Source organism: Heteronotia binoei, chromosome 15, assembly GCF_032191835.1.
Source record: "Heteronotia binoei isolate CCM8104 ecotype False Entrance Well chromosome 15, APGP_CSIRO_Hbin_v1, whole genome shotgun sequence".
NCBI classification, from domain to species: Eukaryota; Metazoa; Chordata; class Lepidosauria; order Squamata; family Gekkonidae; genus Heteronotia; species Heteronotia binoei.
Window position 1 is genome coordinate 17,200,828 of NC_083237.1, and position 17,669 is coordinate 17,218,496.

General features: G+C 42.4%; 3 protein-coding genes across 3 annotated transcripts; all 3 read right to left on the reverse strand.

The window, feature by feature from the left end:
* Positions 1-237: 237 nt before the first annotated feature.
* On the reverse strand, positions 238-1,170 carry LOC132583214 (olfactory receptor-like protein OLF3). Its single transcript, XM_060254881.1, has one exon. The coding sequence runs from the start codon at positions 1,168-1,170 to the stop codon at positions 238-240; it is 933 nt and encodes a 310-aa protein (XP_060110864.1).
* A 4,547-nt stretch (positions 1,171-5,717) lies between these two features.
* Positions 5,718-6,650, reverse strand: LOC132583215 (olfactory receptor 2D3-like). Its single transcript, XM_060254882.1, has one exon. The coding sequence runs from the start codon at positions 6,648-6,650 to the stop codon at positions 5,718-5,720; it is 933 nt and encodes a 310-aa protein (XP_060110865.1).
* An 8,913-nt stretch (positions 6,651-15,563) lies between these two features.
* On the reverse strand, positions 15,564-16,499 carry LOC132583216 (olfactory receptor 2J3-like). The gene has a single exon (XM_060254883.1). It carries the CDS (start codon positions 16,497-16,499, stop codon positions 15,564-15,566), a length of 936 nt encoding a protein of 311 aa, XP_060110866.1.
* Positions 16,500-17,669: the final 1,170 nt, after the last annotated feature.

The window sequence follows — 17,669 nt, forward strand, 5'->3', positions numbered from 1 at the left end:
AGGGATGCTGAAAGGTGATGCTCACACATATTCCAGCAATTATAAAGCCAACTAGACAGCAAGCTGAGGCAAGTTGGAACTGGCGTCATTTTCCCATGGCTGTAGCTGTGTGCCACAGTTAACATCGAAGCTGCCTGGAAATGTTATAGTCAGTGTAAAAACCCGGCATTAAAGAATCTTATTCACATGAGTCATCCTTGCCAAATGGTTAGACTAATGTCAAATCAACTGTCACCTTCACAAACCCCATCTTCGTAGTACCTTGGCTACTGCCTCATGGACATCCTTGTTCCGCAGGGTGTAAATGAGAGGATTCAGAAGAGGGGTGACCACAAGGTAAAACACAGCAATCTGCTTCTCATTGTCAGCAGATTTTCCTATTTGGGGTATAATGTAGTTAAGGGTGATGGTGCCAAAGTACATAATAACCACCAATAAAGGGGACCCACATGTAGAGAAAGCCTTGCGAAGTCCACTGACTGACCGTATTTGCAACACAGAGATCAGAATGAGGCTGTAGGAGGTCAAGATAACTGAAAAGGGTCCCACAATGACAATTACTGCAAACATAACGATGATGTATTCTGTGATGTGGGTGTCATCGCATGCAAGCTTCAACACCATTGGAATCTCACAGACAAAGTGGTTGATGCAGCAGGAGCCACAGAAAGGGTGCTGAAAGGTGATGCCCACACATATTGCAGCAATTATAAAGCCAGCTAGCCAACAAGCTGCGGCAAGCTGGAACTGGCGCCATTTTCTCATGGTTGTGGTGTATACTAAGGGATGGCAGATGGCTAAGTATCGATCGTAAGCCATGACTCCTAGCAGAACGGCTTCAACAGAACCCAGAGACAAAGACATGTACATCTGTAAGGCACAGTGTATTAAGGACAATTCTGCATGGCCAATTAGAAGGTGGGTCAGCATTTGGGGTACATTGGTGGTGACAAAAGAGATCTCCACACCTGAAAGATGTGAGAGGAAAAAATACATGGGGGTGTGGAGGTGGGAGTCCAATTGTACTAGCACTATGACCCCTAGATTCCCAACAAGGATAAATATGTACATGAGGAGAATGATCACAAAGAGGAGAATCTGTGTGTTGCGGTCACTGGAGAGTCCTACTAAGATGAATTCTGTTGTAGAGGTGAGGTTTTTCACCTCCATTCAAAACTTCTTCCTGCGGAATAAGAGAAGCATTCATACTGAGACTGTGAAGAAATACCGTTTTAGTGCGAGGTCTGGGACTGACAAAAACTCACATTTCATTTCAAAGGTTTCAGTTTCTCCCAGCAGAAAACTGACTTCCAGATATCACCTGGGTACCAATATCCAAAGCTTTGAAAATGCTAATGACCATCCTTGCTGAAGACAATGAAATGACCAGCTAACATCTTGGTGGAAATCTGACACCTAGAAGGGGGACAGAGACTTGGGGGCATGAAGCGCTAGATAGCATCTTCCTTCAGATTTCAGGTGAGGATTCTTTTACCATTGTGGTGTGAGAAAATAGAGATAAAATCCCCTGGTATGGAGGAAGGGTGGTTCCTTTTAGAAGTTCCACTTTGGCTGACTACATGAGGAGGAACGGGCTATCACACCTGAGCTCCTTCATGATGGCTACCGTTGCCTTGTGGAAAGTGCCGGCTACCCAGACAAAGAGGCCAAAGTAATGGGAAGCTTTCTGAACACCACAGCTTCTAAAATAAAGAGCCAGACTTAGACTAAGATCAACAAGGGCATGCCTAAAGTAAGGGTTGGGGGAACCACATGTTGCACCATTCTTTTGTATCCCTTGCCCAATCCATTGCTATGTAGAGTGTATGTAGGGGAACTTGTTACTTTCCAAGAAATTCTTTATTTCTTTAAAAGCTGCTACTTTTTTCTCTGTACCCCATAGAGTCCACTGTTGGAATATTCTATTTAAAATGAGCATTGAGGGAAAGGAGGCAATCAGTTGCTAAAGTGCTATTTTTCTAGGAGTGTGAAATGTAGTAAGTTGTCTCCAGCTGGGTAGTATCAGATGCACGGACTAGGTAGAACCTTAGAATGAGCAACACAAGAAGGGAAGCTGTAATTTTTGATCCTCTCATTGGTTAATTCCCAAAATTATCAGTTTGTGATAGCATAGAGAGAGAGAGAGAGAGAGAGAAGCCTTTAAAGGGTGTAGACCTGGGGCAGGTGCTAAGTTCCTATGTGCCTTAGAGGGCCAAAGAGAGTGACACTCATGGGTCAGCAGTGGCCATTCCACCACAGAAATACACTGTATCTGAAGAAGTGAGCAGTGACTAATGAAAGCTCATAGTCTACCACAGATTTTGTTAGTCTTTAAGGTGCTACTGAAGAAGGAGGAGGAGGAGATTGGATTTATACCTCACCCTTCACTAACCAAAGGAGTTTCAGAGCAGTTTACAAATCTCCTTCCCCTCCTCACAACAGAAACCCTGTGAGGCAAGTGGGGCTGAGTGAGCTCTCCCAGAGCTGCTCTTGAGCAGAACAGCCTTGAGAGTTGTGGCTGACCCAAGGCCACATCAGCAGGTGTATGTGGAGGAGTGGGGAATCAAACCTGGTTCTTCCAGATAAGAGTCCGCACACTTAACCACTACATAAACTGGCTCTCTAACTCTTTTATTTTATTTTTTTACTGTACTCTTACTCTTTTCTATTGCTACAGACAGATTAGCACAGCTACCCGTCTTGTCCCAAGCAAACATGGAGTGTGTCAATGAGGGGAACTGCGGTCTGCTTCCTTGCCCTCCTGATAACACTTGTTGCACATTTTTTCCTTCAGAATCAGAATTACCTCTATAATGATCAGAATTTCTCCTCTCTTCTTGATATGGAGGGTGATTCCCTTGAGCACATTTCTGGGGCATGTTCATATTGGATGAAGTGGGAATAAGTGAGATTAAATATGAGATTAGAAATGGTGACCAAATCAACTATCCAATTCTGTTTATGGTTTTTTTTTGAAAAAAAAAAACCCTCAAAAGAAGGCATCGAAAGGCCACAAAATTTGAATCTAAATACAGCTTCCAGTCAGCACGTAAATCCCAACTTAAATAATAAGGTGGGAAGGGGCTGGTTTGGTCAGAGACAAGATGGCCTTTCCCCTGTCAATGAGGAAAGAATGCAGGGCCAAACTAATAGGAGCAAAGTGGGAATGGTGCAGTGAAAAAGAATGTAATTTGGTTTAGTGGGAGCACTGCTGGGTTTACATTCTACAGAACCTCCTGAAGAAGTTGGCACAAAATACGCAGGGGTATTGATATTTGGAATCAAGAATTATTTTCCCTTCCACCATTTTTTCTTTGCCTTTCTGCCCTCACAAATATGCCCCATTCCAACCTAAAATTCACCTCATAAATGTCCAGAGATTATTTTCCTCCCTCTTAAATTGTGTGCCTATACATGAAGAGGCAAGTGGGTATGCAAGCACAGATGACAAAGCAAGAGGTCTCGTAGTGATCCCTTCCATCTGGTAAACCCACTTCCTGTCCCTGCTTCAGTGATTCTGACAGAAATATATAGCAGTTAATCCATTGCTAAAACCAGGGGTCATTTTGTACAAAAATAGGTGGTGGAGCTCATCCAGGGATTGTTATGCAGCTGCACCTACTATTCAGTGGACAAGGTGGGGGGGGGGAGGGGAAACCCTCAGAAAGGTTCAGGAGCTGCACTCCCTTGAACTCCTGCTGAATCTGAGGCCTGGCTAAAACCATCTTCAGACTTCCTTTAACCCACCCCCACATTTCAGGTGAAATGTCAGGGATTTCTTTGTCTTCTGCTCCCATGTCTCATGCATCATAAAGAGAGTACTTGAGAAAGCAAAAGCCATAAGGTGAGATTTCTTTTCCTCCCCCCAGAATTTTATTTGCCTGCCATACTTTTGAGTTTCTCCTCAGGGACAATCTGACATCAATATAGAATGAGACTTTCCCAGATTGAGGCCATGGGTCCACCAAGACCAGAATTATCTGCAGCTCTCCAAAGTCTCCAGCCAAAGGTCTACCTGGATCCTGCTACTAGACACCCTTTCTTTGAAGATTCCAGTTACCACACACTTGTTTAACATCTTCTCTAGCACAGAGAAGTTACCAGGGAGATCTTCACAACTCACCATGTGGTAGCTACAGATGGTCTGCTTGTTTCAGGATCTTGAGACCTTAACTCCTGAGGCTTATTTCTCCAGTGTGAGAGAGAAAGAACCTAGAATTCTCCAGCAATGAAATGGCTGGAAGTTTCTAAAGATCTACCAGAAGAAATTACATTTTGTCAACAGACTTACACAGCTGGAAGTATGCTGCTTAATTTGCATATTACTGGCTTGGAAATATGTTGCTTAATTTGCTACTCTCTATCTATGTCTCTCTCTCCATCTCTCTGTGTCTCTGTCTGTCTGTCTCTCTCTCTCTCACACACACACATACTCACACAGTGAGAGAGAGAGAGAGAGAGAGAGAGAGTGTGTTCCAAGATGAATAGAAGTTGTTCTTGATGCCCATATTTCTCAAGGAGGTCCTGACCTTTAAGATTGGGAAAGAAGTTGCTTTCTGTTAAAAAAATCAGAAAAAAGAACCCTCCATCCAGCACTGTCTCCTTTGACAGGTGTCATATCATGTCTAAGCCATTGGTGACTTACCTTGCCCTAGAAATGCCAGAGGCCTTTGCGATGCACATTGAGAATGTGTTCTAAAGTCCAGCCTCTATGCTACTCCTCCTGTGCATATCTAAAGCTTTCTAAGTTGAAGCGCTTACCTGAGTGGCCTGGGCTAGCCGGATCTTATCAAATCTCAGAAGGGTCAGCACTTTCTATTGAGGACACAGATTCATTCCCCTGTTCTTGGCAACTGTTTCATTCCCCTGTTCTTGCATCAGAAATCAAAAAGGTCTGAAAATTCTAGGAGATGATAAAGACTGTAGTTCTGCTCCACAGAGACTGCTGTGGTCCCTTAGGTGTTTTCCTCTCAGTTGTTAATTATGACATGCTGTTTTCATGTTACCATCTTGTGGGGGAAGGTGGTATAGAAACATTTTAAATAAAACAAACACTAACTGTCCATGTAGGTAGTTCTAGGGTTGCCAAGTCCCTCCGCTGTTGTAGAGGGGGACATCTCTCCTGGGCGCTTTACTTGTTTTGCATGATGATGTCACCCGGAATTAACATCATTGCACCAGTGATATCATGCCAGGGATGCTCTAGGATTCACAAAAAAACCTCTATGGTACCATAGAGTTTTATCATGAGTCCTAGATTGTCCTCGGTGCAATGTCCATAGCACAATAATATTGGTTCCAGGTGATGTCATTGCGCTGGGGAAAGCATGCAGCAAGAGGGCTCTTTGGGGGCAGGAATCCCCCCAGCAACCTGCTCCCTGCTGGCAGGTTGGAAGACTCCAGACTGGGGGATCTTGGACGTCCTAGGTCATTCTATCTCAACCTAGCTTACCTCACAAGGTTATTGTGATAATCACATACAGAAGAAGAGAGCCATTTATGCCATTCCCAGCTCTAGGATCCTAGAAAAAGATAAACATCTAATAATGTAATGGTCCATGCTGTTGTTTAGGCTGTTGCAGTGTGTCACGGTCAACATTTAAGACAACCAGAAATTTAACAGTCAGTGTGAAAACTCCACATTCAACATCCTGATTACACTAGTCTTTCTTGGCAACTGGTGATGCTACAGACCAATGTCAACCGTCATTCTTTCTTCATAAAACCCATCTTCGCAGCACCTTGGCCACTGCTTCATGGACATCCTTGTTCCGCAGGGTGTAAATGAGAGGATTCAGAAGAGGAGTGACCACAAGGTAAAACACAGCCATTTGTTTTTCATTTTCAGGAGATGTTCCTGACGGAGGCCTAATGTAAACAAAGATGATGGCACCATAGAACAAAGTGACCACTACTAAGTGGGATCCACATGTAAAGAAGGCCTTGCGTACTCCAGTGACTGACCCCATTTGCAACACGGAGAAAAGAATGAGGCCATAGGAGGTCAAGATGACTGAAAAGGGTCCCAGAATGACAATCCCTGCAAACATAACAATGATATGTTGTGTGATGTGGGTGTCATCGCATGCAAGCTTTAACACCATTGGTATCTCGCAGACAAAGTGGTTGATGCAGCAGGAACCACAGAAAGGGTGCTGAAAGGTGATGCTCACACATATTGCAGCAATGATAAAGCCAGCTAGCCAACAGGCTGAGGCAAGCTGGAGCTGCCGCCATTTTCCCATGGCTGTAGCATATACTAAGGGATGGCAGACAGCTATGTAACGATCATAAGCCATGATTGCCAGCAGAATTGCTTCGACAGAACCCAGAGCCAAAGTCATGTACATCTGTAATGCACAACGGACTAAGGACAATTCTCCATGCCTCGTTAGAAGGTGATTCAGCATCTGGGGTACAGTACTTGTGATAAAACCGATCTCCACACTTGAAAGGTTTGAGAGGAAGAAATACATGGGTGTGTGGAGGCGAGAGTCGACTTGTACCAGCACTATGACCCCCAGGTTTCCCAGAAGGGTAAAGATGTACATTAGGAGAATTAGCACAAAGAGAAGAATTTGTGTCTTGCGGTCACTGGTTAGCCCTACCAAGATGAATTCTGTTGTAGCAGTGAAGTTGTCAACCCCCATTCTGAGCTTCTTCCTGCAGAGCAAGAGAAACATTCAGTCCAAAACATTATCTCACAGTAGAGAAACTGCTTTCAAAAAAAAACATTCCTTGTGTTGAAGGGCAAAAAGACCATTCCATTGAACCCAAACCAATTTCATACTCACCTTACGCCACTCTCAGGTTCGTCTTCTCAGTGCGGCTTCCTTCTAATTTCACACTATCTGCCCCCGGGGCTGCAGTAAGCATCAGCATTTTTGTGTAGCAAACAGAAACCACTAAAAACCAGTTTCTGTTTGGGGCATGAAAATTCCGATGCTTGCTGCAGCCCCAGGGCAGATAGTGTGAAATCGGGAGGAAGCCCCACTGAGAAGAGGAAGGTGACAGCGGCGTAAGGTGAGTTTGACATCGGTCCCAGTCAATGTTCTTTCTAAGCTGTGGAGTCTTGTGAGCAAAAATTCTACTTTGTCAGCTACAGGCATTAAAGTTGCGAGCTACTGCAGAAATTAGTTTGCTCTGGGGACATTTTTCCTGAGCAAAGACAGAAATGTGTGAGGTGGAGGCTAAAAAACTGTGAGCTAGCTCACACTAACAAAGCTTAGAGGGAACACTGGTCCCAGTGTCTTGATCTCAGTAAGAACAGCAAAAAACAAAACAAAAAAACCGCCCACCTCTCTACTCCCTTCATTATAGCCCCTTTGCCTGAATATACTTCTGAAGTGTGCTGAACTGTGAGGGTAGTCTTAGAGGAGAGCTATGCTGGTCCACAGTAGAACAACTTGGTTTGAGTCTAAGAGTACATCAGAAAGCAACAAGATTTTCAGGGTATAAGATTTTTGAGAACTCCATGCTATCCCTCTTTTGACCTTCATGATTTAAAGCATTCACTACGACTATTGCAAAATTCGTTGGCTTCTTATGAATTCTTAACTCTTAACCACGGTTAGCACTATGGCTAATGCCTGCTCTCTAGCAGGCCTGTATAGCGGAGACTCCAGCAACACCTGCTTATCACCTTGAAAGCAGAGACAATAAAATATTTCCTTCCCTAAACTCTGAGCTCAGCTTTTCTGACAAAATTAAGTAGGCTTTTTCATGCTTTTTCATGCCTATCACTTTTGGCATTTGATATTCTTCCCTTCAGTTGTCACATTTCTTGACAATTCATGTGTCCCATGCTCAATTTTTAGAACACTGGTTGGGTTACCATGGGATAATCAGGGCATTTTTTTGTAGCAGGAACTCTTTTACATATTAGGCCACACACCCCTGATGTAGCCAATCCTCCAAGAGCTTGCAGGACTCTTAGTACAGGGCCTACTGTAAGCGCCAGAAGGATTGGCTACATAAGGGGGCCGTTGCCTAATATGCAAAGGAGTTCCTGCTACAAAAAAGTCCTGCTCCTAACAATAAACACCCATTCTCCTGACAATAAGCACCAATAATAAAAGAATAACCACCCTCTGGAACTGCAGGATAGAAAAAAAGCTCCTTTCTCCCATCTATATCATACATCTCATTGGTTGAGTTTTCCAAGAATTCAAATAGGACAGTGACCCCCAAATCACCATTCTCAAATACATTTAATAAATAATAGCAACTCAAAGATAAGAGTCAGGTGAAACATAGAGGTAGCAAAATCTGCAGAAGAAGCAACTTCAGAGCTAGAAAGTCCCAAGCTGAGTGCAAAATGCTTCCATTTAAACCAAATATTTCTAGACTTTGAAATCCCATCCCATGATGCAGCCTTGAGCTGTTATCTCCTAACCTGAAGTCGTTGGATTATTCTGAATTGTCACCATACCCAGAGAGTACTCATCTCCCCAAATGGCAGGTTATCTTAAAAACTAATTTCAAAACAATTTTTAATGTGCACACTCCTACCCATCAGTAAAGTGCATTGATGATAGTGAGATTAGTGGAATATAATGTAGCCCCCCCTTGCCCCCACCCCATGTTTATACCAAAATTCAGAGAGAGAGAGAGATGGTTTCCTTAGAATGGGTACCTCATAAATCTCAGGTTCCCCCAACCAATGCTTCATATTAACTACAATGATGGAAAATATCTCTGAGTGTGCTCAGATGCTAAATCATCAGTTCTCTAGAAGGATATAGAACGCTTGCATTTTCAGTGGAATGACTTTAATCTCTTCACAATTTTGTTCAGTGGCTTTGGACAAGTTGATACTCCTCAGCTTCACCCACCAAAAGTGATTGACAGTACAATCCTAGGCAGAGCTACTCCAATCAATGGATGACTGGTGTGATCCTAGATAATTTCACACTCGTTGGAGAATGCACTTTTAGTGCACTTAAGCAAGTAGATTTTTGTTTGTTTGTTTGTTTGTTTCACACAGGAAAATTCAGCTGCAATAGACTGCTAAAGCAATCTTTCTCCAAAAACTAGTACTTTCAGGAATCCTTGGTTCTTGCAATTAATTCAGAACATTTTAGAGGGGGGATGAATGAAACTGTTCAAGATACTTATCTTAGCACAAATTGGAAGGTAACAGTGAGTATTTATCAGTTGTGCTAAGGACAATATCCAGGAAGTAAGTGAAATGGGGCCACCCAAAACTGAGGTAAGTAAATTATGAGAAAACTGAGGATATATTTCTCTATTTTTCACCCCACCAACTGTTTTCAGCCTGGCCATCTACATCTTGTAGATGTCCACACCACAGCGGTTCAATTGGTCTATAGAAGAATCACTGAACTTAAAAGCTGAGCATCAAGTCCATTGGAAGATCCTGTATCATCTCTGCTTTATTTATATTATTTATTTATGTTTTAACATTTAATTGAAACATTTTCTGACACTTTCCCACCCAGTTAGGACCTTCAAGATGGCAAATGCGAGAACATAAAAACATTTCCACATTAAAACGTCATTAAAATAAGATATAAAATAATTCAATAAAACATACACACTCATAACCATGAAGGTGTTCACTGGAGATCAGTTATGGTAAAGATTTTGTAAAATGGAACTATATTTTATTTATTACAACAAGGAATATTCATATCCAATGGATATTTATACCATGTGTTTCACCTAGGGGAGGGACCCAAAGCAGCTTAAAACAATACCATCCTCCCCTCTTCCTCTCTACCCACCCAAAGCTGATTCCCAACATATTCGCCAGTCCTTGGGCAGACCCATTTTGGCTCAAACTGTGGACAGGTGGCAGAAAAGAACAAGAGCCCAGGAGCACCTTAAAGACTAACAACGTTTGTGGCAGATGAGCTTTCACGAGTCACTGCTCACTTCCTCGGAAGGGTGGATTCACTATAGCTGCAATCACGCACACTAAATAATGCGCTTTCAATCCACTTTCCAACTGGATTTTACTGGCGAAATCTGCTTGGAAAGTGCAATGAAAGTTAATTGAAAGTGCATTATTTAGTGTGCGTGATCACAGCCTATATGTTGGTTTTCCTTGTCCGCTAAAAGGAGCTGTCCATCAGCAACATTCCACTATGCTCAAAATGTTGCATGTTAAAAGGTAAATTAGTTGGATAGGAAATCTTCTGAGATATAAATACCTCCCTTTTGACCCAGGCTTAATACAATATAGTCATTAACAGACATTCTCACAATTTGACATATCACTGTTTTATTGCTTTTGCATGCTCATGCTACTCAGATCAAAGGTTTGCTCAATTTGTTAATTTTACTACTCTGTCATTGAATCTTAAATTTGTACCAGTTTGCATTCTGAGCCACTGACTACCAGCTATGTGTGGCTTTGCTCGCTGTACCGGATTTCCTCATCTGATGAAGTGTGCTTAGAGAGCAGACGAAAGCTTACGTTCTGAAAAAAACTAAGTTGGTCTTAAAGGTGTCACTTGACTCCTGCTTTGTTTTACTATATCAGACCAACACGGCTGACTACTTGGATCATTCCACTAGGCTGTAAGCCAGTGGCCACAAAGTTGTTGATGCTCCTTTCAAAAACCCGAACTGCTGCTTAAAGAAATAGCTTTTATTTAAAGGTAGGATAAACAATGGGATTGGAAGCGTTGGACAGTGTTAGCTATAAATAATATTGAGCGGTCCTGAAGTCAAGGGGAAGGAAGGGGTAATCCCTGCCCTCCAATTTACACTCCAGGAGTGTCTGGGTGCTTGGCAATGGCTCTCTTCTTTTACAAGCTCTGAGAAGCAACTTTTCCTTATAGCTGTCAGAGATAGCAGACTGCGTGGAGGGGAAATAGGAGCTTCAAACAGCCTTGCGCAAAAAAAGTTAGTCAGGAGGACAGGGGAGCAGAGGGCAGTTCCCTTCATCTGCACTTTCCATGGTGTCTTAAAACAAGCCCACTTCACATTCAGGAGGGGCTGTGTCTGGGTGGCAGAGCATCTTCTTGACATGCCCAAAGTCCTCAGCATCTTCTTTTAAAAGAAATTCAAAGGAAATTATTCATTTAGCAACTCAACTCCATTTAATCATGATATTAAAGATGTCTTTTTCAGTCAAGCAAGTTCTGAATTTAAATCCAAGTGTGTAACTGACTGACTGACTCTGCATATTCTGAATTAAAAGTAATGGCAGGAACATCCAGTTTCCTCACAGACAGCCCAGCCTTCCTTTCCCTTTCAAACCCTCAAACCCCAAGTTGTGTTATTTTCCCTCACGGAGGAGAAAACGTGGGTTCCAGAAAACATATTCTGCTTTTTCAAACTCTATTCTTTGTGTCCATCCATGGACAGACTAGCGTATATCTCAAAAGGTGTGAAAAAGCCCCGTGGATTCACCTCCCATTGCATGAGTTTACCTCCCAACTCCTTTGCAGTGACTCTGATAGAGGCAAATCAACTTACACCATCAACATTTTTCTCCAAAAAAAACCAACAAATATGCATATATGTCTGAAAGCAATCAGATGGTTCTGCATCATCTATTTTTATGAATAATGTTTACAGAACTTATAATAAAGTGAACACCTCAGAAAGGCTAAACACAACAAGCTGATATCTCACTGCAGCACTTGAGCTTCCGCATCTTACCTCAGTGCTTGTCTCTGATGAACTTCAATAACCACAACGGGCTCTCTCCTGCCAGTGGACTCTGTCCCAGTAGCTTTCTAATACAGCATGTGGAAACCCTAAACAGAAGTTTCTTCGTCTATCAGTGCCTTCGGGGTGTGTGTGTGTGTGTGTGTGAAAAGATGATCAAGATTGTTTCAGGTGAAAGCCTCCTGGTTTAATATTGTCAGACTACTGGTTCATATATGGCCGTACAAACACTAGAGGGAAATTCAGTGTGAGTAGAGTAACACTTATAAGCCAAATTATACCCCAAAAAAGGAGACCATCAAATGTTATATAGTTTTCTGTTAGTCAATCTCCAACATGACTTTTACAATACAATAATATTCATCACATCTCATTGAGAAACATTCAGTGTCTTCGTACACACTTAAGCAAAATCCGTGCTGGAGGAATATGCACTAGGCAAATAGTTTCCTCCGATCAATGCAACAAACAAAATAGCCCTAAAAATACGAACATTCCTTATAATACTTTTAAAGCGACTTGCTCAGCAGCAATGTCCATTCAATGACTTTCCTTATTCTGAGCTGGAGAAGAAGATTGCTTCTAAATAGCCTGCATTCATTAGGCAAGTATGCCTGGATGAAAAAAAAGGAACACTTCCACAGACTGATCAGCAGGAATGCTCCCACAGACTGTTGTATCCTTTTGTTTTGTAAATGAATACATGACATGTGGCAAAGGTTCATGTAGATCAGCGTTACATACTTTGAGCAGAGGCATCTCTCCAGGATGGTGGGCTAAGAAACATATTTTTTTAACCACTGACATCTGCACCTCTGGTAAGTGGAGATGCCCAGCACTGAAGCTGGAATCATCTGCATGCAAAGCAAGTGGTCCAGAAGTGACTCACAGCCTCTCCACCAAGAAGGAAAACCAAACACGATTTCTCTCATACAATCACAGATAGAGGCTTTCTCCATGTTCCCTTGTAAAGGATGCAGATGGACATCTCAGGAGACTAATACTGTGGTTTGTTCCTCCAGTAGGAGAACACCAAGCTCATAGAATTTCCTATCTGTAAAACATCGAGCATGACGTTTGGATGGGTCAGTTTGGATCTGTTACTTTCTTGCTGATGACTCTGGGCCATCACAACTTAAAACTAGATAGGTATTCATCAGTTTTCTTATGTAAGACAATAAGGGAAGAAGGAAAAAAACACATTGCACACTCAGTGACTTTCAAAAATAGACATATCAATATAAGAATTGGTCCATCAAGTCCAGTGTTGTCTGTTACCAATGGATGGGTTCTCCAAGGTCTCTAGGTAGAGTTGTATCCCTGCCTTCCTACCAGATATCTTTCCAGGACAGATGCCAGGAAGTCAGCAATGGAGACATATCCATGCAAACTGTTTTCCTTACCAGTGATTGACCCAATCTCCTATACTGGGGAAATCTGCAGAATCACAGAAAGTCTAATCTATCATTGGAAAGACTGCCTGTAGCAGAATACACATACCTTAACTCCAAATGGCTTCTTTCTCCGGTACCAGCATGGGTATCTAGGATTCCCAAGCTGAAAAATGATGGGAAATTTCTGAAGGTTCTCCAGAACAAATTACAGTTGCTGGATACACAGAAACACTGCCAAAATATATGGATCCTGTACATTCCAGCCCCAAAAAGGAATAGTCCCTGTAACTGACAGCAGCTTCCCAGGGCCTCAAATACACATCCTCCTCTGTCTTGAAAATCTCAGGGACATCTGATTTGCATGCAAAATATGGATTCTGAATTCCCACTCCTAAACCATCTCACAAAGTTCCTCTCATCTCTGAGGGTGACCCCACCCTGGTTTCTTCAACTTCCTAATTTCTCTCAGCACTAGAAAACTGGCAGTATGTTGGTGGGGGGGAGGGTGTTCTCCCTCTGATCTCATACATTTGAAGTGATAGCAAAGGCTATGCACTATCTCCATGGAAAAGGTGGCAGTCCCTTTTGTGCTTTCTTCTAGATCACTAGAATTTTTCCTTACAGTTTGGGTCTGAAGGACAGCTAAGGTAGCAGAGCAAGTTAATGAATGTGACATGGGCATTGTTCCTCCACAATGTGTAGAAGACTGGATTGAGGATGGAGTGGCCAAGATACAAAGACAGCCAAATGACTCTTATGATTTCTCTGTCTTATATGTTAATGGTACCATTTCATTCATCTACAGAAACACCAGTTTCCCTGTTACTGGAGTGATAAATCCCAGTTCTACTTTCATATTCAAGATAAGAGAACTGACTTGAGGAATTTCACTCCAACATTTATTTCTCCTCTGTCATAATCCATACAAATAGTAGTCCTTATCCCTCCATGTGAGCAATAAGGGTTGCCAACCTACAGGTGTGACCTGGAGATCTTCCAGAATTATAACTGATCACCAGACAATAGAGATCAGTTTCCCTGGAAGGTGGAAACCCACAGCTGGTGACCCTTGTGAGAATACACACACATATAAACATTAAATGTATATTGGTAGTGCTGGATGGTAGGCTAGGGCTGTTTCTACACTTGACAGAAGATCCTCTCTCAGTACACATTTAAAATGTTCATCTGCATTGCATACTGCCATCACTTCTGTCTTGCTTCACATTATCTTAAGTCGTCTACATTCATTTTCTTGATTTGGCATCAAAAGCGGTTTCACTCCAGAGTTACTCCTCACTTTACAAGAGTATTTTTGAACAGGCGTTTTCTACAGGCGGATTCAATGCTCATAAAATCAGAATGAACTCTAAGTGTAGAAACAGCCTAAGTTGAGAAACGATGACTTGCTCAAAATCCATGAGCGAATATGAAGCTTGCAAAAGGATTTAGCTCCATACCTCCCAAGTCCCAAGATTTCTCTACCGACTCCAGAATATGTGTGGCAATCCAGGTATATGTTTATTTTATCTCATGTCTGAATTCTGACCCATCTAGCAAAGACTATACACTATCTCTGTGGAAAAGGTGCCAGTCCCTTTAGTGCTTTCTTCTAGATCGCTGGAACTTTTTCTTACATCTTGAGTCTGATGGACATAATGCTACAGACATAAAGCTACAGCTTCGACCCATCTAGTTCAAAACTGTCAGTTCTAAACTGGTAGTGGAATTTCAGGATCTCAACCAGAAGAGGGTCTTTCCCATCACCGCTACCAAAGATTCCTTAACTAGTGATATCGTGGCTTGAACCTTCTGCATGCTACTTCTCCATAAATGCTGGCTCTGTTGACTTGGACAGTAGAGACCACATTATCTTTCCTTACTGCCTTCTCCATTTTTTGCATCTTTTATCCAGCCTGATTAAGAGCCCTAAAAGAGCTATCATCCACAGCAATTATGACATTTTGGTTGAGAGAAGAAAATAAATATTTATACCACTCCCAGTTCCTTAAATCTAGAATATGACAAAAATGTAATATTGAAATAGTCTATGATGTTGTTTAGGCTGTTAGAGTGTGTAATTGTCAACATCTAAGGTGACCAGAAATTTAATAAAGGTAAAAGGTAAAGGTAGTCCCCTGTGCAAACACCGGTCATTTCTGACTCTGAGGTGACATTGCATCATGACGTTTTCACAGCAGACTTTTTAAACGGGGTGGTTTCCCATTGCCTTCTCTAGTCATCTACACTTTACCCCCAGCAAGCTGAGGACTCATTTTACCATCCTTGGGAGGAAGGAAGCCTGAGTCAACCTTGAGCCGGCTCCCTGAACCCAGATTCTGCAAGGATCAAACTCAGGTTGTGAGCAGAGCTTGGACTGCAATACTGTAGCTTACCACTCTGCATCATGGGGCTCTTAGAAATTTAATAGTCAGTGTAAAAACCCAGTATTAAAGAATGTTATTTACACAATTCATCCTTGGCAAATGGTGACCCTTCAGATTAATGACAACAATCATCATATCTTCACAAACCCCGTCTTTGTAGCACCTTGGCCACTGCCTCACGGACATCCTTGTTCCGCAGAGTGTAAATGAGAGGATTCAGAAGTGGAGTGACCACGAGGTAAAACATAGCAATCTGCTTGTCATAATCAGCAGATTTTCCTGCTTGGGGTATAATGTAGTTAAGGGTGGTTGTGCCATAGAACATGATAACTGCCAATAAATGGGACCCACATGTAGAGAAGGCCTTGCGAAGTCCACTGACTGACCGTATTTGCAACACAGAGATCAGAATGAGGCCATAGGAGGTCAAGATAACTGAAAAGGGTCCCACAATGACAACTGCTGCAAACATAACAATGACAGATTCTGTAATGTAGGTGTCATCACACGCAAGCTTCAAAACTACTGGTATCTCACAGACAAAGTGGTTGATGCAGCAGGAGCCACAGAAAGGATGCTGAAAGGTGATGCCCACACATATTGCAGCAATTATAAAGCAAGCTAGCCAACAAGCTGAGGCAAGCTGGAACTGGCGCCATTTTCTCATGGCTGTGGTGTATACTAAGGGATGGCAGATGGCTAAGTATCGATCGTAAGCCATGACTCCTAGCAGAATGGCTTCAACAGAACCCAGAGACAAAGACATGTACATCTGTAAGGCACAGTGTATTAAGGACAATTCTGCACGGCCAATTAGAAGGTGGGTCAGCATTTGGGGTACATTGGTGGTGACAAAAGAGATCTCCACGCCTGAAAGATGTGAGAGGAAAAAATACATGGGGGTGTGGAGGTGGGAGTCCAATCGTACTAGCACTATGACCCCTAGATTCCCAACAAGGATAAATATGTACATGAGAAGAATGATCACAAAGAGGAGAATCTGTGTGTTGCGGTCATTGGAGAGTCCCACCAAGATGAATTCTGTTGCTGTAGGGGTGAGGTTTTTCGCCCCCATTCAAAGCTTCTTCCTGCAGAGTAAGAGAAACATTCAGACTGAGACTGTGGAGAAATATCTTTTCTGTTCAGGGTTTGAGACTGAAAAAAAAATCCATTCTGTTTTTAAAGATTGTTCTTTCTCTCAGCAGAAAACAGATCTCCAAGTATCATCCAGGTACCAGCGTTCAAAACTTTGAAAATGCCAGTGGCCATCCTGGCTGAAAACTATGAAATGGCCAGCTAACACCTTGGTGGGATTCTGACACCTAGAAGGGGCATAGAGACTTGGGGGCATGAAGGGCTAGATAAAATCTTCCTGCAGATTTCATGAGAGGATTCTTTGACCATTGAGGTGTGGGAATGCAGAGAAGATAATATCACCTGGTATGGATAGTGGGTGGTCTCTTTTTGCAGTTCCACTTTGGCTTACTTGAGGAGGAAAGGGCTCTCATCTTGTGGCTTCCATTGTCTTGCAGAACATACAAAGAGCCACCTACCCAGACAAAGAATCCAAAATAGTGGGAAACTTTCTGAACACCACAACTAAAGAGCCAGACTTAGAATAAGATCAACTAGGGCATGCCTATAGTAAGGGAAGAGGGGCACATATTTACACCATTCTTTTGCATTCCTTGCTCAATCCATTACTATGCAGAGTGAATGTATGTGAATGTTTTACTATTTAATATATGCTTTAGTATTTTATATGCTGGTACTTCTTCTCTGTAACCCATAGAGCACTTCTGTGGGAAAACTCCATTTAAAATAGTAATCAAGGAAAAGAGGCAATCAGGTGCCAAACTGCTATTTCTCTAGGAGTTTAAAAATGTAGTAATCTTGTCCCCATGATAACCCATTGCTTGGGTAGTATCAGATGCAGGGTCTAGATAGAGCCTTAGAATGAGCAATACAGGAAGGGAAGTTGGAAGTATTGATCCTCTCATTGGTTAATTCCCCAAATGACCAGTTTGTGGCAGCATACTGATGGAGAAAAGCTTTTCAAAGGCATAGACCTGGGAAAGGTGCTGGGTGCCCAGATGCCTAGGAGGGCAGAAGAAAAAGAAGAAGATTATGGTGGTCTTCTTCATCATCAAAGACGCAGAGTGAATTGCAATCTTTATCTTCTTTCCCCACAATAGGGGGGGAGGTACCTCCTGTGTGGTAGGTAGGGCTGAGAGAGCTCTCACAG

Coding starts and splice junctions, on each gene's coding strand:
- LOC132583214 (XM_060254881.1), bottom strand. CDS start 1,170: ATGGAGGTGAAAAACCTCACCTCTACAACAGAATTCATCTTAGTAGGA.
- LOC132583215 (XM_060254882.1), bottom strand. CDS start 6,650: ATGGGGGTTGACAACTTCACTGCTACAACAGAATTCATCTTGGTAGGG.
- LOC132583216 (XM_060254883.1), bottom strand. CDS start 16,499: ATGGGGGCGAAAAACCTCACCCCTACAGCAACAGAATTCATCTTGGTG.